This window comes from Acartia tonsa, chromosome 15, assembly GCF_053477335.1.
Source record: "Acartia tonsa isolate MP-2025a chromosome 15, ASM5347733v1, whole genome shotgun sequence".
In the NCBI taxonomy this organism is placed as follows: Eukaryota; Metazoa; Arthropoda; class Copepoda; order Calanoida; family Acartiidae; genus Acartia; species Acartia tonsa.
Window position 1 is genome coordinate 22,395,132 of NC_137274.1, and position 23,864 is coordinate 22,418,995.

A 23,864-nucleotide genomic window follows, 5' to 3' on the forward strand; every position below is an offset into this window, starting at 1 on the left:
ACATAACCGTGGAAATAATTTTTTGTAATATTATTCTATGTGCCACCCTCCTATCAGGTAAAAGATATGGGTATCAACATAATAAGTCTACCAGATGGTCGCACACAACTGCTGCACACGAGCTCCAGCGCCAAGACCAAGGACCTTGGGGAGGAGGGGGTCCTCTTTATGCAGGCACAGTTGTTAACCCAAAAACCCAAACACGTTTTTCAGTAGCGAAGCTACTCTATAATTTGAAATGTCCGTCTGTCCGTCATAGTTTGGGGGAAACGTGATTCTCTCGGCTCCTATAGAAGATAAAAGACTGAATTTTTTTGACAACACTCACATTATTAAGGAGCACAATTAACTATAAAACATCAATGGCGGTAGGACCGCTTTTTAGCAGGTTTTAGGCTATTTTTGTATTTTTCACATTTTTCTCCATATCTTTGGTGGTGTTTATGGTCCAAGACCAAGGACCTCGGGGAGGAGGGGGTCCTCTTTATGCAGGCACAGTTGTTAACCCGGCGGCATAACCTGTCTGTTTATCTGTTTGTCTGTCTGTCTGTCTGTCTGTTGGTCTGTCTGTCTGTTTGTCTGTCTGTTCGTCTGTCTGTGTCTGTCTGTCTGTCGGTTTGTCTGTCGGTTTGTCTGTCTGTTTGTATATCTGTCTGTCTGTCTGTCTGTTTGCTTGTCTGTCTGTCTGTCTGTCTGTTTGTCTGTCTATCTGTCTGTTTGTCTGTCTGTCTGTTTGTCTGTCTTTCTGTCTGTCTGTCTGTCTGTTTGTCTGTCTGTCTGTCATAAAAAATCTACAGAAAGATCTGACGAGATAAGACAATGGACGATTAATTGTTGTATACTTTTTAAAAGCGAAGCTTTTCTATAATTAGGGTCGGTCAGTCCGTCCGTAACAGATAGCTCTTTTTGTTAATTTAGGCATGTTAGAATTATCCTATCGATTTCAAACATGGTGATTCCTGTAGTAGTTAGGTACGATTTAGAAAGCGTATCAACTCTATAATCGTCCATTCGTCCAGTTCAAACAAGAAATTTGTATGTTATAAAATTATCCGATTGGTCTGATTTTTATTACTGATTCATAGGACAACAAAGTACAATGTTACAAGCGAATCATCTCTTTAATCAAGTACCTACTAAAAATGTGAGAATGTACTTAAACATTATCCTGTATTTAAACATTTTTCAACAAATTTTGATTCAACATTTATACATTTATGTTCTGATTTTTCAGTTCTGACACTCCACAAGTGTTAATGTTTGTTGTCCTGCCATATAAGAGTTTTGCTTTTATGGATGTTTTTATCCTTGTTTTGTGAGTTAAGAATATTTTCTATCTATTTTTGTAGGTATATAATTTAACTACCTAAGAAGTTAGAAATTGGAAGTTTTGATCATGATTTTACCAGTTTTCATCATTATGTGCTTTATTTAACTTTTCGGGTATAATCCTTTTTGTGGAAACGCCTCTTAAGGGGCATTTCGTCGTTTTGTCATATTAGCTTTTCTGCTATTTATAGCCCCTGCGGGGGCCTCTAACCTTCGGGACAATCACCTAACTTAACTTAACCTAAAATATCCTATTAAAAGCTACTGTGAAAATACGACGAAACGCCCCCTTAAGAGTCGTTGTCGCGTAACCCCATTTCTAACCCCCCCCCCAAAAAAAAAAACCTTGTTTTTTTTTGCGGGTTTTTGGGTCAAAGTTTTGATTTTTAAAACCGGGTTTTTAACAACCTTTTAATGTGCAGGAGATGATAGAAATAGCCCGCCAGGCACAGCTGCACCAGGGCGGAGGTGGGGGGAGTAGCAGTGTTGATTCCCCGCCAAAACAGGTGAGATTCAGGAGCGGGGGTGGGGCCGAGGTTGTGTTGCAGGCTGGGCCTGCCCAGTTTGGACCTAACCTGGGGTCTGCCGTCGGAGGCAGCAGCAGCAACGATGATATCCCCGCCATCACCGGCCAGATTGTCATGGCCAACGACATCAAGGCGTGCTCCACCAGCCAGCAGAACGGGGAGAGCATGAAGGGGAAGCTGGTGCTTGTGGAGCGCGGCGACTGTATGTTCATTGAGAAGGCCAGGTGAAACAAAATTATTTTTGTTGAAATTATTAATTCACTAGCGGTTACGACCCTAAAGGCCTCTAGTGGCACTTTAAATGTTTGGCGTTTTAAAAAAATAATACGATACCTTGCATTTAAATCATATCTAGATAATGTTAATCTCTTTATTGTTTATTCAAAATAATATAAATTACTAGGGTTGGGCCGAATATCCGGCTATTTTCAATATCTGGCCGGATACTGGATATTAAAACTACCTGGATACTGGATATCCACCTGATTTCTAATGCCAGTTATCTGGTGATATCGTGTGTTGGACAGATATTGGGCTGGATATCCGGCATTAAAGATCAGCGGGATATCCGGTATCCGGCCTAAAAAGTATCTGGCCCAACCCTATGAATTACTTTATACCAGGGTCATACAGAGCCGGGGTGCTATTGGGGGTATTGTGATGGATACTAAAGAGGGATCTGCAGCTGCCAGCAGTCCTCTCTTTGCCATGTCAGGTATTAAATCTATAATTTTGACTAAGTCTGTAAATTGACGCTTGGCAATTTTCTCCCCCATTATTTGATAATAATAGATAATTATACCAGTCCTCTCTTTGCTATGTCAGGTAAAATATATCCTAATGATAACAGATAAAGTATCAGTATGTCTTTCTGTTTGTCTGTACTGAAGGATCTCGCTAACCGCTGAACCGATATGGTTCTCATAGGTCCCAGTAAGGTTTAGAACTATATAGGGAAAAATTACCCCTCCCCAAAAAAATGCGTTATAGAAGTCAACTCCCCCCTTCTCTAGTGGCCATAGAGGCTTCTAGGTTCGTAGTCGCTAGTCTATAAACCTGAACCTCCTGTAAAGGGACCTTTTTCGTCTGCTAGCAAATTGCATTCTATACTTTTGTAGCGACTTGGCTGCTATTGGTTGATTTTTAAAGACCCAATTGAAAGTCGTCACAGGGTCTTCGGGGGTGAAGACATAGAGTTATTTAACCCCTTCCCTCTCTGTTGTTATTATATCTATAATTTGGAATGTCCTTCTGAATGTTTTGGGGGAAACGTGATTTTCTCGGCTCCTATTCAAGAAAAACAACTGAAATTTTCAGGGATTAAATTTTAGCTTTGCTACTTATGGATGTTGTCATCCTTGATTTTTCTTCCACAGATGGAAACGTGATTTTCTCGTCTCTTATAAAAGATAGACAGCTGAAATTTCTTGTCAACATTCTGATTAATATGGAGCTTAATTAAGTACAAAACATCCATGGCGGTCGGACTGCTTTTAGTCAGCTTTTTAGCCGCTTTTATTTTTCATAAAGGATTTTCTCTACTCCTATAAAAGATAGACAGCTAAAATTTCTTGTCAACATTCCCATGAATCTGGAGCATAATTAAGTACAAAACATCAATTGCGGTCGGACTGCTTTCTGGCAGGTTTTTTGCTACTTTTCAATTTTCAGGTGATGGTACACAGGATGTGACGATACCAATGGTTTTTCTGTTTCACCGCGAGGCGGAGCAGCTGATTGCGGCCATGGCGGAGGATCATCAGCTGCAGGTATCATATCCGGTTAATATCCGCTGGATTAGAACCGGTTCTCAGTCATGTTATCCGCGGAAAGCTGTCTATAATACTATGCTATATATTGATATTTAAAACTCAGGGATTTTAATGGATAAGACAATGGCCGATAAATTGAAGTACATCCCCAATGATGATACAAATAATTAGCCCTTTTAGTGATTATAATAATTTGTTGAATCGTTTGACAACTCAACTAAATAAACTAATCAATTAAAATTCAATAAAAGTCTCCAAGGTTATTAAGCTAACGAATAATAAAACGTTTTGGGGGCTTGTGTAATAAACAGCCTAATGTCCCCTCCCTCCCTGAATTTTATTTCCGAATTATATTATCCTATTATTTAATTTATAATACAAAGTAGGTTGATTTCTGTCTTTCCGTCTTAAGCTTAAGATCTCGGTAACCACTGAACTGATTGGATTCTACACCTCCACCCCCCCCCCTTCCCAAAATAAAACTCCCCCCCCCCCTCAAATTGTTTTTTTTTTCAAAGAAAAGACAAATAATGGGGATGGAAAAACCCCCACTACAAAGCCCCGATGGAAAAAAAATCTCCCCCACCTTCTTAAAGCTTAAAACCACCACAGGACCAAGAGGTATATACCTTGAAGAGTAGAATCCAATCGGTTCAGTGGTTACCTAGATCTTAAGGGACAGACGGACAGACATCAAGCTACTTTGTATTATAGATATAGACCAAAAATAGGAGGTTTGGCCATGACGTTCTAGTAAAAGATCGTCGACAGCTGAAATTTTTGTCAAACCCCATGACTGCTTTTAGGCAGGTTTTATGCTACTTTTGTATTTTTTTCTTGCGCAGGTAACCCTGGAAGAGAAGCCATCAGCTCTGGAGTCTGACTCCCTGCTGGAAAACGATGAGTATGAAGAGGATGACAGCGGCGATATGGTCAAATCTCCTGTTCACAACATTCTAACTGAAAACCAGGGACAAAATGGACTGTAAATTATGCTGGTACCCAAAGTTTTATACTTAATTATTTTTATTTGTTGGCTGTACAACTTTGGGGACTTAAGTAAATCTTATTTGGTTGTTTCATTCACTTGAGAGTTTAAACATTGCAACAACTAATTTTAATCTACAGAAGGGGTAATTTTGTGTACCATGATTGTGGATGTAGACCTTGGTAAATTACACTGATATTCAAAGTTTTATACCTAATTATTTTTATTTGTTGGCTGTACGAATTTGGGAACTTTTTGAATTTTGATTGGTTGTTGCACTAAGTTGAGTCTTTAAACGTTGCAACCACTAATTTTCAGCGTGGCCACATTTTTCAGTATACTGAAAATATTCAGTATTCTTCAGTATTTGGAAATTGGGGGTTCAGTATTTTCAGTAAATACTGAATATTCAGTATTTGAAAATTTTATTCAGTATTTTTCAGTTTTTGGAAATTTTCATGATTCAGTATTTTCATTATTTCTTAAATTCCAAAAAATTTTGCATAAATAAGATGTTTTTTCAAGTAGTTGATGTCAGATTTTTTTCGGCGCATCGCGCCTCACTATACTTTCCTTTAAATTACCCTATAACTTTGTACATTAATTTTGCTTTTTTATTGTAATATACATTTTTTTTTCAATTTCATCTCAAATATAAATTTTTTAGATATTTGGGATGCTTTTATACAGTATTTTTTTCAGATATTTTTTTTTGTCTATTAATAGAATGAATAATCTAAGGTGAGTACTTTGCATAATTATTGAAGGTAAAGTTTTTTAGCATGCTCTTAACTCAACTAAAAAGTATTTAAGTTTTGTAATCATTTAAAATATTTATCAGTCATTTTCTGCTTAATTGGTGCAAGAAAATCTAAGAGGCAAAATTAAAAGATCTTTAAAATATCCCCCTAATAATAAAGCTATGATATATGAAATTTTGAAATGAGGAATCATATAAAAAAATACTTATTCAGTATTTGTATTTTTTTGTTCAGTATTTCAGTATTTTTTCTTATTTTAGGATTCAGTATTTTCAGTATTTCCTTTTTTTTCTTCAGTATCAGTATTTTTTTGGTTGTGGCCACACTGAATTTTAATCTACAGAAGGAGTAATTTTGTGTATGATAACTGGGGATGTACATCAATCATTGGCCTTTGTCTTAACCCTTTAGAACATGGTAAATTTCACAGGTGGCAATCTATCTTATTTCTGATCATTTACCTTAAATGCCTGGGTGGCCAGGAGAATTTTGTTTATTATCATTGGGGGATTTATATATCAATTTACCGTCCATTGTCTTATTCCTTAAGATGCCTGGTGAGAATGAACCTGCTGCCAATGAAGATACTTCTGATTATATATCCGTGAAAACTGACGATCTAACAGGAATGGATGTATCATTATTATATGGATGTTACGCCAATTTGGACAATTCTCAATAAACCCTTTAAAATGGTGTTTTTTTTGTAATTTCTAAGGCTAGGAAGGAGATATTTTGAAAAGGACAAAAATCCTGATTCTACTCCTCAATGCCTTTCATTATGGGAGCTCCATGAAGCCATAGTTCTGATGCAATGAATTTTTTACCTCCATAAGGGGTCCACAAAATTCCAATGTGCTTGTGTGATTGCAATTTTTGCATGAATCAACCACATTTTGGCTTGGGGCAAACATTTTATCAAAATTTTTCTGCAGTTGAGCATAGTATTACATCCCTTAGTAAATGTCATCTTGTGCGCAAATGCCCCGTAAAATTATGAGAAATTAATGTCGTCTTCTTGTATTTAAATATAATACATCCATTAAACTACCAGGTGATATTGTGTCCGAGAGTGTAAGAACTGTTCGTAACAAAGATGGATCCATCAAAACATTCAAAACTATTCACAGGAAATAAATATAGTAGATCTAGATGGTCCCCAAAGTTTTTAAATAACGTTTTCTTATTCATTGGCTTAATGACTTTGGAGACTTTAGTTAATTTTAATTGGTTAATTAACTTTAGTGTCTACTAAATGTTCAACCACTAATTTTAATGTACAGAAGGGGTAATTTTGTGTATTTTAAAGTTAGTATGTTTTTCAACCTATTTTAAAAAAATTTACACTATTCTAAGACATGAAGATATATTTCGATTTTAGCAATCATTTTCAATTCATTTTGTCTAAAAAATATAGGCATGAGACATTAGATAACAGCAAATATGATCAAAGATATTAAACATACATTTATATAGAACAATGTCACAAATTATTTTGAATCTTAGGTATCACCATAAAATACAGATGACTACTGATAAAGTTTGAAATAAAAGATTAAAACATTAGTTTTTTAAAAAGGAGGAGTAGGGAATAATTCTTGGCCTTGTTTGAGTTATGGGGCGGGGCATAGTTTTTATTAGAGGAATTTTTTTGATGGTTAGGAAATAGGCGGAGTTTTGGATGGTGAGTTTGGTTGAAGGCGGAGACAGAAAAAAACCTGGGAGGAGACAAAAAAGTGGGAGGAGTGGGGGGGTTATGAAAAGGTTGTGGATTTATCTTTGTCCTTGGTTGTTTATGGGCGGAGATTTGGATTTTGAAATCTGTTAAAAAAATGGGTGGAGTTATTCCTGAGATGGGAAAAATTTTAATCTTTATGATATCCTGCTTTGTTTAAGTTTTAGGATGGAGGAAGAATTGGTGTTCTTTTGAATTAACCAAAAAAGTGAAAAAATGTGTACATTTTTTTGATAAAACATGAAATGAAAACTACATGGTATAAAATGTTGACTTATTTGAGAATTTTGGTAGTATGATTTGATGATGCAAACAATTGATTTGAGTTAAAAGATAACCTGAATATCAAAGAAGCTTAATCCTTTGAAATGTTAACTGTGTTTTAAAAGTTTTTTTTATAAAAATTTGCAAATGCACACAGTTAATTTGAGTTTAAAGAAATGTTCAGAAACAAAATATTTTTTACAAACTAAATGATGAGGGTTTTTTAGTAGATCTCTGAAACTGCAAACCAATGTTATGTGTTGAAAAAGAAATTTGTTGGAAAGATGGGTCTTGTTTGAAAACAGGATTTTTTTGTTTGATTGATGATTAAATGTTTGTTGGGTGAAGCAAATTACACAATTTTAATACTGTAATTTTGTGTATCATGATTGGGGATGTACATCTAGATGATCAATCTGGCCAGTGAGGGAGGGGACAATGGGCTGTTTATTACACTAGTTCAAAATTTTTATAATAACGTTTTCTTATTCAATGGCTTAATAACTTTGGGGACTTTTATTGAATTTTGATTGATTGATTCATTAAGTTAAGTGTTCAAATGTTTCAACCACTAATTTTAATCTACAGAAGGGGTAATTTTGTGTATTATCATTGGGGATGTTCCAATTGGCTGAATCATAGTGTATGCACTTTCATAACAAAATCTGTACACTTTAGAACCATTAAAATGGCTGGATTGTTTCTCCACTGTTTTTTCTTTTAGCTGCATTAGAGAGTATGTATTTAGATAGACTATTATTATATCTATTATGAGAGGGAATGGTATATTTGCAGTGTGTGTGTGTGTGTGTGTGTGTGTGTGTGTGTGTATGTATGTTTGTGTGTATGTATGTGTGTGTGTGTGTGTGTGTGTGTGTGTGTGTGTATGTATGTGTGTGTGTGTATTTGTGTGTGTGTGTGTGTGTGTGTGTAAGTGTATGTGTGTGTTACAGGGATCTCAAGGGATAAGACAATGCACGATGAATTGAAATACATACCCTATGATGATAAGACAAATTACCCCTTCAGTAGAGTACAATTAGTGGTTGAAACCTTTGGACACTCTGTATACTTTACAACTAACAATAAGGCTGTTTCCTATTGGTTGATTTATAGAGTATGTATCTAGATTGACTATATCTATTGGACAGGATGACCAAGGAAGAGCTGGATGCAATGTCAACAACAAATTCAAAATCAATTTATACCGAGCACAAGGGTTAGTTCCATGATATGCATTTCAATCAGAATTTAACAACTTTCCACTGATATTAAGATAAAAAAATATATGATTAAAACCAGTTTTGTCAGTCCTAATGGACTTAAGGTCTGGGTTATCAAAAGTGGTAGGTAATAATTTTATTATTTCTATTTTAATATTCATGAAAAATTGTCTGTAATACGATTCAATGAGTTTTAAGAATGGCTGACAACGGTTTTTTGGGGGTTTTAAAACTAAAAAAAACCTTTTTATATTTAATTAACAGTCGACAGATGTCTGTCTGTTTGTGTTTCAAAATATCTCTCTAACCACTGAACCAATATGGATCTCTATTACAATGTAGCTTCTAACAAAGGTTTGGTGGCGGGGAGTGGGTTATCAAATCCCCCTAAAAATCCCAAATAATATTTTCAAAACAATCCTTACAAACAAAAAAACAGACGGACAGACAGACAGACATCGTTCTACTATCATTATAGACTTGTGGCTACGCCTCTAACGGTCTCTAGGGGCAATTGCGGTAATAGAAGGGAAGTTTTTAAAAAAAGAGGAAAAAGTCCTTTTTTATTGGGAGTGTAAAGATTCCCTCCCCCAAAATAGTTAAAAACCTTCCCTGGACATATAAGAAGCTTCACTGTAAATGAGAACCATATCGGTTCAGGAGTTAGTGAGATCCTTCACTACAGACAAAAAGATTACTACTTTATATAATAGGAAAAATGCTACAACAACAATAATATAACCTTTCCAAGTACCAAAACTTTTTAATAGATAATATCTCCAAATACCAAAACTTTTTAAATTATAAACTTTCCAAGTACCCAAACTTTTTAAAAAGATAACCGCTCCAAGTACCCAAACTTTTAAAATGCACTTCATGCAACCACATTCCCTGTAGAGGAAACCACACCTGAAGAAGGTGAAACAATAACTGTTGAAGAACTTGGTTATGATGTCAACAATGAATTTATAACAACTGAAGATGATATCACAGGAATGGATGTAGAATATACGTGGATTAGCCCCTAGAGAAGGGGTAATTTTGTGTATCATCATTGGGGATGTATGTAAATATATTCATAACTATTCACAGATCCTATAGAAGATCTGGAGAGAGGTGATATTGGGCTGTTTATTACACTAGTCCCCAAAGTTTTTATTGTAGAATATACGTGAACTAGAGGTCACGGCCCCTAGAGGCCTCTAGGGACACTAGATGGGATTGTGCAAAAAAGATTAAATCATACAGCTTGACTCAACCCAGGATAACTAAGGGTAGCCAAATATCTCATTTCATACCCGGCGAGGGTGAGGTAATAAAGAGTAGGTCCCTTGAGATAGCGGGTCAAGTACTTGTACTTGAGCGTGGACCTTGAGCTGGCCCTGGTGCTAGCATACAAAAGTGTCTCGTCCTACTCCATGACTACTTAGGTCCAAACACTAAGAAACTATGGCTACACACACACACACAATATCTTTTTTTCTGTCCAAAAACCCAGGCATTAGGCTAAGTGATGCCCATCAGACAACCAACTTATTGAATATTGAAATCCTAACTGTGCATGGTATTTAGTCTAATTTTGGGCCCAGGTTGGTTGTCTGATGGGTGTTACTTAACCTAATAACCCAATTGTTTGGATAAAGAAGGGGTGATTTGGGTATGTTAGGTGCACAACATAAATAGTATGGGTAATGCAATGCCTTGGCCTATAAGCTGGCACAGCTCATTACAATGGACTTCTCTGTCAAAAGTCGTGCAATCAAAGGGTTGGATGTCTGTTGGATTTTAACCTAATATCCTTGGGTGTTCACATTACACACAGATAATGCTTTGGATTCTCTAAAAAATCGCAGGTGAATCACGCCATTGCGCTGTTAGGTAAGGTTATTAGGAATAAGGTATAACCAAAAAGCGAAAATAATTTAAAATAATATTTGGGGGGCAAATAGAGAGGTTGTCAATTGTACGATGTGTTGACCCCTAACTACAGCTGAAAAATACATATAGGTTTCGTTTTTTTTCCCAAATTAATGTAGTTATTGGTATAAGCTGTAAGGTTATTGGAGAACATGAAAATCTGGTGTTAAGATCCAAGTATTAATACATCCATTATCATGACTACAGGCCTTGAGAATGAGATTTTTGCACTGGAAGATGATATCAGCAGCTTAGATGGTGATATTAAACAAATCAAAGATGACATACAGACAGATGAACAGATCAGCAAAGCACATGATGACCTATAAGCAAAAATCTGTTTTTTTTCTAGAAAAGTCCGCGGACAATTGAAAAGTCCAGTTTTAACTGGTTAAATTGTGGAAAAAACCAGAATTTTCAAAAAACTTAGTACACACAGTATAAAAACAGCAAAAGTCCACCTTGAAAAAAAATGCTGTTTTTGTCTCAAATAATGTCCTGAAATAGTATTTTTTTCAAATAAAAATGTTGCTTACTATAAAAAGTCTTTTTTGTTGTTGCAAATTCTAATGTTTTTATACTGTGTGAAAATTTTTTGGAAAATTCTGTTTTTTTTTCACGATTTAACAGGTTAAAACTGGACTTTTCAATTGTAAACCCTGATTTTCACCAACCCTCTGTAAGACACTCTAAATTAATTGTATCTAACTGTTATAGAAATCAATTATATCAACTTTGAAATGATAGGACAATTTTAACATGTTGTCTGAAGTTAGAAAAGCTTCGATTTAAAAAGAATTATGTAAAAAAACATCACAAAAAGTAATTTATATTTTTTATCCAATATTAAGTATCTTAATTTTTAAGCAATTTTACTTACTGATTTTTTCATCCTTGTTTTTATATAATATCAATAGAATTTTGTGTATCACAACATTGGGGATGTACATCAATTAGTCAACCATTGTCTTATCCCTTTAGATCCCTGTCTAAATTTAGGTAAAATTACACAGGTACCCAAAGTTTTGTTAACACATGATCTGATTTTTTTTCTTCAAAAACTTTGGGTATTTTGTTAAATTTTGATTGGGTGGTAAATTTTATCAACTGAATCAAAGAGAAAGGGGACAATGGGCTGTTTATTACACTAGTCCCTTAAGTTTTATAATAAAGTTTTCTTATTTGTTGGCTTAACAACTTTGGGGACTTTAGTGAATTTTGATTGTTTTTTTTATTAAGTTGAGTGTTTAACGTTTCAACCACTAATTTTAATCTACATAAGGGGTAATTTTGTTTTTCAATAGGCTTTAGTTTATCGTCCATTGTCTTATCCCTTTGGATCCCTGCATTTAATAAATTTTGTCGATTTGGTGCGAATATTTCGCCCCCCCCCCCCTTGAAAATATTTTATAATTTTATGTAAATAATAAGTTTTATTAAAAAATTGTTGTTAGAAATAATTTTTATTTGAAAAAGCAAAGCTACTGTATAATTGGGGCATGTATTTACGTCCGTTTAAGAAAATTTGTTATTTACCGGCTGCTATTGAAGATAGATAGCCGAGATTTTTAGTGAAGATTCCTATTATTGTGTGCATCTACTCTATGCATTATTTTGTCCGTCTGTCTGTCGTTCATGCTTAGAAAGACAAAAAAGATTCCTATTATATATGTGCATCTACTCCATGCATTATTTTGTCCGTGCGACTGTCTGTTACACTATGGGGGAAATGTGTTTCTCGGCCGCTATTGAAGATAGACACCTGATATTTTTAGTGAAGATTCCTATTATATATGTGCATCTACTCTATACATTATTATGTCCGTCTGTCTGTCTGTCGGTTATGCTGTAAAAGACAAAAACATTTTCGTTGGGGGAATGTTATTTTCTCAATTGCTATTGTATATAGACAGCTGAAATTTTTAGTGAAGATTCTTATTATATATGTGCATCTACTCTATACATTATTATGTCCGTCTGTCTGTCGGTTGTGCTCAAAAAGACTAAAAAAAGTTATGTTAATGTAACTGCAAGTCATCTGCAATGTTAATGCAATTTAAATGTTCCTGGCAATGCTCAAAAAAAGTTATGCGTTTAAGCTTTTCCTGTGCATCATTGGATCTTGGCTATATTCCAGATTATTTGTAGGCCTTCTTTTGCCCCGCTTAACAAGGCGTGCGGGTATGATATGTACGTTCAGCCGTTTGGAGCAGCTGGTAGCCTTTCAAAATTCATAGATTTTTTGAGATATATAAAACAGATCTATGGTATAGATGAATATACAGACAACTACCTCCCCTCCTTTTCAAAGACCTCTTTCGTTTGCTTCTAAAGTATTTTCTGCTACTTGGCTGTGTTAATATAAGCAACACCGTTGGTTGATTTTCAATGACCCAATATAGAAAGGTTGCACAAGGTGGTTGCGATAGGGAGATACAGTTATTTAACCCTTTCTCCCTCTAGTGTTTTATTGTAAATGCAGTTGCGCAGTATTGGACATAATTTTCGTTGTAAAAAAAAACAGGGTATGGAAAGAAAATTTTGATTGGATGGTTTTGCGCCGTCAGTGTTAGAATTTATCGACCCACAGTTTCAATATAAAGTGGGGGCAATTTTGTTTATCATCAATAAGCTCTAGTTTATCATCTTATCCCTTTGGGCCCCTGCATTTAAATAATAAATTTTGTAGATTTGGTGCGAATATTTCGCCCCCAACCCCCCTTAAATATATCTTATAATCTTATGTAAGAAATAAGTTTTATTAATAAATTGTTGTTAGAAATATTTTTTATTTATAAAAGTGAAGCTACTGTATAACTAGGGTCGGTCTGTTTTTGGCGGCAACCTAACCTAGGCCTACCCCCCCCCCCCCCCCCAATTTAGGTCTGTATTGGCGGCAAATTCGCCTAATTATATATTAAACCCATATCCAATGTGTACTTAGGTTAGGTTAGGCTAGGCGTAATTAAGCTAATTTAAGTCAAAGTATTTCTGTAGCCTAATCCTTAAATTGGCATAGAGTTCAATCTTTAGATTTAATTGATTGATTGATTTTTTCTTCTTGTAATATTATAGTCCAACCCTTGAATTGGCATAGAGTCCAATCCTTTAGAATTGATTGATTGATTAATTTTTTCTTGGATTTTTTTTAAATATTGAGCCTTAAGAAATCACAAACGGTTTGGTCCGACAGGTAAGGAGTTGGAATTTCGACCGACCCCAAATTTTTTGTGGGAGTTAGGCTCATTCAGACAGTCATTTTGCCGTGTTAAAGTCCTCTGTAGCTCAATCCTAGCCAAAATGAGAGCAAAAACATGGATTTTGTCAATTTGGTATTTAATGTTTTTAAACATTTATAAGTTAAATTTGAAATATAGTGTATTTTCTAGGGGAACTATGATGTGCGTCTTTACCGGAAAGTCTACACAGACCCAATATGGACTCAGTAGAGGTTTTAGGGTTATTTGACAACACAAAAGTGTCTACTAAGGTACTCTATGATGTAATTCTTCCCCTTTAGCGTAGTATAGAGTGCTTATAAGTAGTCTTTGGTTAGTTATATCTTGGTTACAGTTAAACATCTTTGGTTCTAGCTTACAGAGGGCTACTTTAGGGATACCCTGGTATAGCTGGGTACTAGTTTGGCTGCTGGGTATTACATAATACCCAGGTTAACAGGTGTTGTACCCAGGTAAACAAGCTACAAGACCCAGGTAAACAAAATTATTAAAAATTGATTGATTGATTGATTGATTTTGTTTTTGTAATTTATTGCTACTTTTAGCTGGGTACTAGTTTACCTGGGTATTACATATTACCCAGGTAAACAGGTATTGTACCCAGGTAAACAAACTACAAAACCCAGGAAAACAAAATCCTTAAAAATTGATTGATTGATTGATTTTTTTGGTAATTTTTTGCTACTATTAGCTGGGTACTAGTTTACCTGGGTATTACATAATACCCAGGTAAACAGTTATTGTACCCAGGTAAACAAAATACAAAACCCAGGAAAACAAAATCCTTAAAAATTTTATTTAAGTTAAGATAACCTGGGTTTTGTTTGAGGCCAATCCTTAAAATTTTTTAATTAAGTTAGGATAACATGGGTTATATTGAAGCCCAATCCTTAAAAGATGATTTAAGTTAAGACAACCTGGGTTAGGTTAAAGCCCAATCCTTGAAAAATTTTAATAGTAAAAAGTTTGGTTTTAGTTAAGATAACCTGGGTTAGGTTTAACGCCAATCCTTGAAAAATTTGAATAGTAAAAAGTTTTGTTTTATTAAGGATAACCTGGGTAATGTTTATGCCCAATCCTCAAAAAAAAGATTTAACCTGGGTTACTTTAAAGCCCAATCCTTGAAAAATTTTATTTAAGTTAAGATAACCTGGGTTAGGTTTAAGCCCAATCCTTAAAAATTTTTATTTGAGTTAAGATAACCTTGGTTATATATGAGCCCAATCCTTAAAAGATTTTTATTTAAGTTAAGATAACCTGAGTTATGTTTGAGCCCAATCCTTAAAAAAATGATTTAAGTTAAGATAACCGGGGTTAGGTTAAAGCCCAATCCTTAAAATTTTTATTTAAGTTAGAAAAACCTGGGTTTTGTTTAAGCCCAATTCTTAAAAAAATTTATTTAAGTTAAGATAACCTGATTTATGTTTAAGCCCAATCCTTAAAAAACTTGATTTAAGTTTGAGTCCAATCCTTAAAAATTTTTACTTAAGAAAACAAAGGAGGCTAGATACATTACTACTATATTCATTACCTGGGTATTAAGGAAACAAAGGAGGCTAGATACATCAATACTATATTCATTACCTGGGTATTAAGAAAACAAAGGAGGCTAGATACATCAATACTGTCGTCATTATTGGAGTCTATTTTAATTCAAGGATAGGGCTAAAAAATTAAAAGAAGAAAAAACAATCCATAAATCAATTTTTAAAGATTGAACTTTATGTCAATTTAAGGATAGGGCTGTAGAAACCACTAAAGTATTGGTGTATCTAGCCTCCTACCCAGGTAATGAGTATAGTATTGATGTATCTAGCCTCCTTTGTTTTCTTACCCAGGTAATCACTAAAGTATTAGTGTATCTAGCCTCCTTTGTTTTCTTAATTATCAGGTAACCACTAAAGTATTGGTGTATCTAGCCTCCTTTGTTTTCTTAATACCCAGGTAATGAATATAGTATTGATGTATCTAGCCTCCTTTGTTTTCTTGATACCCAGGTAACCACTAAAGTATTAGTGTATCTAGCCTCCTTTGTTTTCTTAATTATCAGGTAACCACTAAAGTATTGGTGTATCTAGCCTCCTTTGTTTTCTTAATACCCAGGTAATGAGTATAGTATTGGTGTATCTAGCCTCCTTTGTTTTCTTAATACCCAGGTAATGAATATAGTAGTGATGTATCTAGCCTCCTTTGTTTTCTTAATACCCAGGTAACCACTAAAGTATTGGTGTATCTAGCCTCCTTTGTTTTCTTAATACCCAGGTAATGAATATAGTAGTGATGTATCCAGCCTTTAAAAAGTTTGGTTTTAGTTAAGTTATGATGGGTTAGGTTGAAGCCCAAACCTTAAAAAAATTGAATAATAAAAAGTTTGATTTAAGTTAAGATAAATATGGGTTGGGTTAAATTTTAAAGTTTTATTATGTTTGACTAGGCTGGGTTAAGTTTAGTTAAGCTGGGTAACCTGAAGGTAGTGAGGTTTTAGTTAAGATAACCTGGGTAAGGTATAAATTTAATTTTACCAATGGCAGGCCAGTATACATTTTAATTGATCAATGGTAGGCTACATTCATTCTATTTGACCAATAGTAGGCCAGTATACATTTAATTTGACCAATGGCAGGCCAGTATACATTAAATTTGACCAATGGCAGGCCAGTATACATTAAATTTGACCAATGGCAGGCCAGTATACATTTAATTTGACCAATGGCAGGCCAGTATACATTTTAATTGATCCATGGTAGGCTAAATTCATTTTATTTGACCAATAGTAGGCCAGTATACATTTAATTTGACCAATGGAAGGCCAGTATAATTTTAAAAGTTTAATTAGAGAGAGAGAGTAACTTCTGTCTATATGTGAAAATTATTTGGGACACTTGTCATATATTTTTATATTTAGGTTCACTGAACCTTTTTAATATTTTTTTTCAGACAATATCTAAAAGATGTTTGTGTTTTAAAAAGATTTAAAAATGACTGTAGCTTTAGCTATACAACTTTCAGAGAAGCTTAGGATAAGTCCTGTATGAGACTAGGTGTAAAGATATCAGTTATAAAACTTTGGGTACCAAATGTCATTTACAGAGAGAAGGAAAAGAAAGAGAGATAATAAAGTGTCTTTAACCGGAGCGAAGCGACGTGTAACAAAAGGAGAGAGAGAAAGAAAGAAAGAAAGAAAGAAAGAGAGAGAGAGAGATAATAAAGAGGAGTCAGGTTTTTAACTATTTTTTTCCATGGGAGTAGTTTAAGTGTCTTTAACCGGAGCGAAGCGACGTGTAATATAAGGAGAAAGAGACAGAGAAAAAATAATAATGAAATTTTAAAAAAATTAATATATATATTTTTTCATAACATCTTTCAATTAGTATTACCTTTCCAACCAATAAAAAAATGCCTAAATAAATGTGATCCATTTTTTGTAGCAGTCTATTACTCTCATACTTCTATTGAGGATTTAACCCCAGCCAGACAAGACCAAATTTCCGGCTCTATATATTAGTAAAGAAATCTGCCGCTAGGATTCGCTATTTTTAAACAAAACAAGACACACACCTACAAACTTCCATCAATGTTAGGTAAAAAAAATGACATATTCGACACCACACACATATTAGGAAACAGTTTTATGTAACAAAAAAGTCAGTTTAATACAAAACAACATATGGTTGACGGCAGTTAACTACCTATACTTCCTTGTCAATAGAATATCACCTTATATATACTAAGTCCATCTAATGCACATACCATGTACCAGAAAAAATCCATTAGACCAAGACTATATTAGACTGGTCTACTTTTGGTTTCATATATGGCAAATTTGCAATTTTCTTTGTACTTTTTCTTACTAAAAGCACGTTATAATCAATCAAAACCTGCCCCAAACTCGTCATACACATGTGGATATAAACTTAACCCCTGCTAAAGTGGCGGGAGGGACAGCTACCCTTTACCCAAGATAACCTTACCTATAACCTTTAATATTATATTAATTTAAACATTTATGCAACTTTTTTGGTATTTTTTTCTTAAACAAATTTAAGGGATCTAAAGGGATAAGACAATGGCTGTTAAATTGGGTGACTCTTGCACGTTATTTGCCCAGGTGACCCATCCGCTCTTGAGTCTTATGGATGTTGTCATCCTTGTTTTTTTTTCCACAGATGGAAACATGATTTTCCTAGCTCCTATAAAAAATAGACAGCTGAAATTTCTTGTCAACATTCCCATCAATATGGAGCATAATTAAGTACAAAACATCCATGGCGGTCGGACTGCTTTTAGGCAGGTTTTATGCTACTTCTGAATTTTCAGGTGATGGAACGCAGGATGTGACGATAACAATGGTTTTTCTGTTTCACCGCGAGGCGGATCATCAGCTGCAGGTAACATATCTGATTAATATCCGCTGGATTAGAACCGGTTCTCAGTCATGTTATCCGCGGAAAGCTGTCTATAATACTATGCTATATATTGATATTTAAAACTCAGGGATTTTAATGGATAAGACAATGGCCGATAGATTGAAGTACATCCCCAATGATGATACAAATAATTAGCCCTTTTAGTGATTATAATAATTTGTTGAATCGTTTGACAACTCAACTAAATGAACTAATCAATTAAAATTCAATAAAAGTCCCCAAGGTTGTTAAGCTAACGAATGATAAAACGTTTTGGGGGCTTGTCCCCTCACTCCTTGAATTTTTCCCCTATTATTATCTATAATACAAAGTAGCGTTTAAGTCCGAATTTAGAGTTTAGTGTATATGGCGAACAACCTGAGTTTAATTTTGCCATAGAGTAAGTTTACAAAGAATAATTTTGCTATACCTAAATTGAAAGATTTTCATGGGTCATAAAATCAAGAATTTTGTTTTGTGGAAATAGCAGTAAAATAAAAACTAAGGTTTTTGGTATAGGGAATCTTCACTAAAAAGATCAGCTGTTTATCTGTATTACAAGCCAAAAAAAATCACATTTCCCACAGCTGAAATGAGCAGCCAGTATATAAGGGGGGGGGGGGGGTAATGCAACCATCTCGTAATCAATGATTAAATGGCACTTAGAATTTGAATTTCGATCTGAAATTTTGCATGAATAATCCTTGGTAGGTCTATTTTTCCTAAATCGAACAAAAAGTTGGACAAAGTAACAGCTGGCGGATCAGCCGTTACGGGAAAATAGACCTACCAAGGTTTACTCACGAAAAATTTCAGATCGAAATTCGAATTCTAAGTGCCATTTAATGGTTTGTCCCCTATATTGGTTTGTCATTTCTGCTACAATAGACATATGTAGATACTTAAATTTTTTTAAATTCGTGATTTTTTAATAGCAAAGCTAATATATGATTCACTTTGTCCATCTGTCAAATCAGTCCGTACTACTATGGGGGAAATGTTATTTTCTCAGCTCTTATAATAGATAGTCAGCTGAAATTTCTTAACAACATTCCCATCAATATCTTTTGGATGTTGTCATCCTTGTTTTTTTTTCCACAGATGGAAACATGATTTTCCTAGCTCCTATAAAAAATAGACAGCTGAAATTTCTTGTCAACATTCCCATCAATATGGAGCATAATTAAGTATAAAACATCCATGGCGATCGGCCTACTTTTAGGCAGGTTTTATGCTACTTTTGTATTTTTTTTCTTGCTGCAGGTGACCCTGGAAGAAAAGCCATCAGCTCTGGAGTCTGACTCCCTACTGGAAAACGAGGAGTATGAAGAGGATGACAGCGGCGATATGGTCAAATCTCCTGTACACAATATTCTAACTGAAAACCAGGGACATATTGGACTGTAAATTGTACTGGTACCCAAAGTTTTAAAACGTTGTTTTATTTACAACTTTAAGGACTTGAGTAAATCTTGATTGGTTGTTTCATAAAGTTAAGTTTTTTAATTTACAGAAGTGGTAATTTTGTGTATCATAATTGGGGATGTACATCAATTTATCGGCCATTGTCTTATCCCTTTAGACCTTGGAAAATTACATTGATATTCAAGGTTTTATATAAAGTTATCTTATTTAGTGAATTTTGATTGGTTGTTGCACTAAGTTGAGTCTTTAAACGTTGCAACCAATAATTTTAATCTACAGAAGGGGTAATTTTGTGTATCTTCATTGGGGATGTACATCAATTTATTGGCCATTGTCTTATCCATTTAGACCTTGGTAAATTATAGTGGTACCCAATTTATTATTGCCACGTAATTTTATCTGTTGGCTTTATTACTTTGGGGACTGTTAAAGAATTCTGTTTGGTTGGTTCATTAAGTTGAGTGTTTAAACGTTTCAACCACTAATTTTATTAATACTAAAGGGGTAATTTTTTTTACCATCATTTGGGATGTACACCTTGGTAAATTACACTGATATTCAAAGTTTTATATATAAAGTTATCTTATTTGAAAACTTGTTGAGTGTTCAAAAGTTTCAACCTCTAATTTAAATCTACAGAAGGGGTAATTTTGTGCATCATAATTGGGGATATACATCAATTTATTGGCCATTGTCTTATCCATTTAGATACCTGGCAAATTACATTGATATTTAAAGTTTTAAATTATAAAGTTAAATTTGTTTATCATCATTGGGTATGTAAATCAATCTATCCATCTTTGTCTTAATCTTCAAAATACACCTGGGTGGCCAGTATAATTTTGTTTATTATCATTGGGGGATTTATATATCAATTTACCGTCCATTGTCTTATTCCTTAAGATACCTGCTGAGAATGATCCTGCTGCCAATGAAGATACTTCTGATTATATATCCGTGAAAACTGATGATCTAACAGGAATGGATTTATTATTAATTCATAATATTATTTTAACACAAGAATACGACATTTCAGTTAACTAATTCAGACAACTACCTCCCTTCCTTTTTCAAAGACCTCTTTTGTCTGCTTCTAAATTATTTTCTGCAACTTGGCTGTTTTGATATAAGTGACACCATTGGTTGAGTTTCAATGACCCAATAGAAAGGTTGCGTTGGAGAGATACAGTTATTTAACCATTCTTCCCTGTTTTACTCTAATAATATCCATGTATATAATATATCCATTAACCTCACAGGTGATATTGTTTCAGAGAGTGTAAGAACTGTTCGTAATAAGGATGGATCCATCAAAACCTTCAAAACTATTCACAGGAAATAAATATAGTAGATCTAGATGGTCCCCAAAGTTTTTAAATAACGTTTTCTTATTCATTGGCTTAATGACTTTGGAGACTTCAGTTGATTTTAATTGGTTAATTAACTGAAGTGTCTATTAAACGTTCAACCACTAATTTTAATGTACAGAAAGGGTAATTTTTTGTATCATGATTGGGGATGTACATCTAGATGATCAATCTGGCCAGCGAGGGAGGGGACAATGGGCTGTTTATTACACTAGTCCCCAAAATTTTTATAATAACGTTTTCTTATTCAATGGCTTAATAACTTTGGGGACTTTTATTGAATTTTGATTGATTGATTCAATAAGTTAAGTGTTCAAATGTTTCAACCACTAATTTTAATCTACAGAAGGGGTAATTTTGTGTATTATCATTGGGGATGTTCCAATTGGCTGAATCAGAGTGTATGCACTTTCATAACAAAATCTGTACACTTTAGAACCATTAAAATGGCTGGATTGTTTCTCCACTGTTTTTTCTATTAGCTGCATTAGAGAGTATGTATCTAGATTGATTATATCTATTATGAGGGGGTATGATATATTTGGAGTGTGTGTGTGTGTGTGTGTGTGTGTGTGGGTATGTATGTGTGTGTGTGTATGTATGTGTGTGTGTGTGTGTGTAGGTGTATGTGTGTGTTACAGGGATCTCAAGGGATAAGACAATGCACGATGAATTGAAATACATACCCTATGATGATAAGACAAATTACCCTTTTAGTAGAGTACAATTAGTGGTTGAAACCTTTGGACACTCTGTATACTTTACAACTAACAATAAGGCTGTTTCCTATTGGTTGATTTATAGAGTATGTATCTAGATTGACTATATCTATTGGACAGGATGACCAAGGAAGAGCTGGATGCAATGTCAACAACAAATTCAAAATCAATTTATACCGAGCACAAGGGTTAGTTCCATGATATGCATTTCAATCAGAATTTAACAACTTTCCACTGATATTAAGATAAAAAAATATATGATTAAAACCAGTTTTGTCAGTCCTAATGGACTTAAGGTCTGGGTTATCAAAAGTGGTAGGTAATAATTTTATTATTTCTATTTTAATATTCATGAAAAATTGTCTGTAATACGATTCAATGAGTTTTAAGAATGGCTGACAACGGTTTTTTGGGGGTTTTAAAACTAAAAACAAACCTTTTTATATTCAATTAACAGTGTCTGTCTGTATCTCTCTAACCACTGAACCAATATGGATCTCTATTACAATGTAGCTTCTAACAAAGGTTTGGTGGCGGGGAGTGGGTTATCAAATCCCCCTAAAATTCCCAAATAATGTTTTTAAAACAATCCTTACAAACAAAAAAACAGACAGACAGACATCGTTCTACTATCATTATAGACTTGTGGCTACGCCTCTAACGGTCTCTAGGGGCAATTGCGGTAATAGAAAAGAGGAAAAAATATTTTTTTTTTTGGGGGAGGGAAAGTCATTTTTTATTGGGAGTGTAAAGATTCCCTCCCCCAAAATAGTTAAAAAACTTCCCTGGACATATAAGAAGCTTCACTGTAAATGAGAACCATACCGGTTCAGCTATTAGCAAGATCCTTCACTACAGACAAAAAAGCTTACTACTTTATCTAATAAATAGGATATGCTACAACAACAAAAAAATAACCTTTAAAAGTACCCAAACTTTTTAAAAGATAACCTCTCCAAGTGCCCAAACTTTTTAAAATGCACTTCATGCAACCACAAACCCTGTAGTAGAGGAAACTACATCTGAAGAAGGTGAAACAATAACTGTTGAAGAACTTGGTGATGATATCAGTGAATTTATAACTACTGAAGATGATATCACAGGAATGGATGTAGAATATACGTGGATTAGCCCCTACAAGGAAGGGGTAATTTTGTGTATCATCATTGGGGATGTATGTAAATATATTCATAACTATTCACAGATCCTATAGAAGATCTAGAGGGAGAGGACATTGGGCTGTTTTTTACACTAGTCCCCAAAGTTTTTATTGTAGAATATACGTGAACTAGCGGTTACGCCCCCTAGAGGCCTCTAGGGACACTAGATGGGATTGTGCAAAAAAGATTAAATCATACAGCTTGACTCAACCCAGGATTACTAAGGGTAGCCAAATATCTCATTTCATACTCGGCGAGGGTGAGGTAATAAAGAGTAGGTCCCTTGAGATAGCGGGTCAAGTACTTGTACTTGAGTGTGGACCTTGAGTTGGCCCTGGTGCTAGCATACAAAAGTGTCTCGTCCTACTCCATGACTACTTAGGTCCAAACACTAAGAAACTATGGCTACACACACACACAATATCTTTTTTTCTGTCCAAAAACCCAGGCATTAGGCTAAGTGATGCCCATCAGACAACCAACTTATTGAATATTGAAATCCTAACTGTGCATGGTATTTAGTCTAATTTTGGGCCCAGGTTGGTTGTCTGATGGGTGTTACTTAACCTAATAACCCAATTGTTTAGATAAAAATGGGGTGATTTGGGTATGTTAGGTGCACAACATAAATAGTATGGGTAATGCAATGCCTTGGCCTATAAGCTGGCACAGCTCATTACAATGGACTTCTCTGTCAAAAGTCGTGCAATCAAAGGGTTGGATGTCTGTTGGATTTTAACCTAATATCCTTGGGTGTTAGAGTATCGCATCCCATTACACACAGATAACGCTTTGGATTCTCTAAAAAAATCGCAGGTGAATCACGCCATTGTGCTGTTAGGTATAGTTATTAGGAATAAGGTATAACCAAAAAGCGAAATAAATTTAAAATAATATTTGGAGGGCAAATAGAGAGGTTGTCAATTGTACGATGTGTTGCCCCCTAACTACAGCTGAAAAATACATATAGGTTTCGTTTTTTTTTCCCAAATTAATGTAGTTATTGGTATAAGCTGTAAGGTTATTAGAGAA

General features: G+C 34.5%; 1 protein-coding gene across 1 annotated transcript in view; it reads left to right on the forward strand.

Annotated features, from left to right (window-relative positions):
* The window catches only part of LOC145307668 (ER degradation-enhancing alpha-mannosidase-like protein 3), a 54,094-nt gene extending 44,445 nt beyond the window's left edge, over positions 1-9,649 (forward strand). Inside the window, exons 22-30 of the mRNA XM_080150160.1 lie at positions 58-174; positions 1,752-2,080; positions 2,480-2,571; positions 3,528-3,625; positions 4,474-4,597; positions 5,926-6,000; positions 6,429-6,503; positions 8,524-8,595; positions 9,497-9,649. Coding sequence (XP_080006286.1) covers positions 58-174; positions 1,752-2,080; positions 2,480-2,571; positions 3,528-3,625; positions 4,474-4,597; positions 5,926-6,000; positions 6,429-6,503; positions 8,524-8,595; positions 9,497-9,627 — 1,113 coding nt within the window. The 3' untranslated portion in view covers positions 9,628-9,649. The remainder of the gene's footprint in view (positions 1-57; positions 175-1,751; positions 2,081-2,479; positions 2,572-3,527; positions 3,626-4,473; positions 4,598-5,925; positions 6,001-6,428; positions 6,504-8,523; positions 8,596-9,496) is intronic.
* Positions 9,650-23,864: the final 14,215 nt, after the last annotated feature.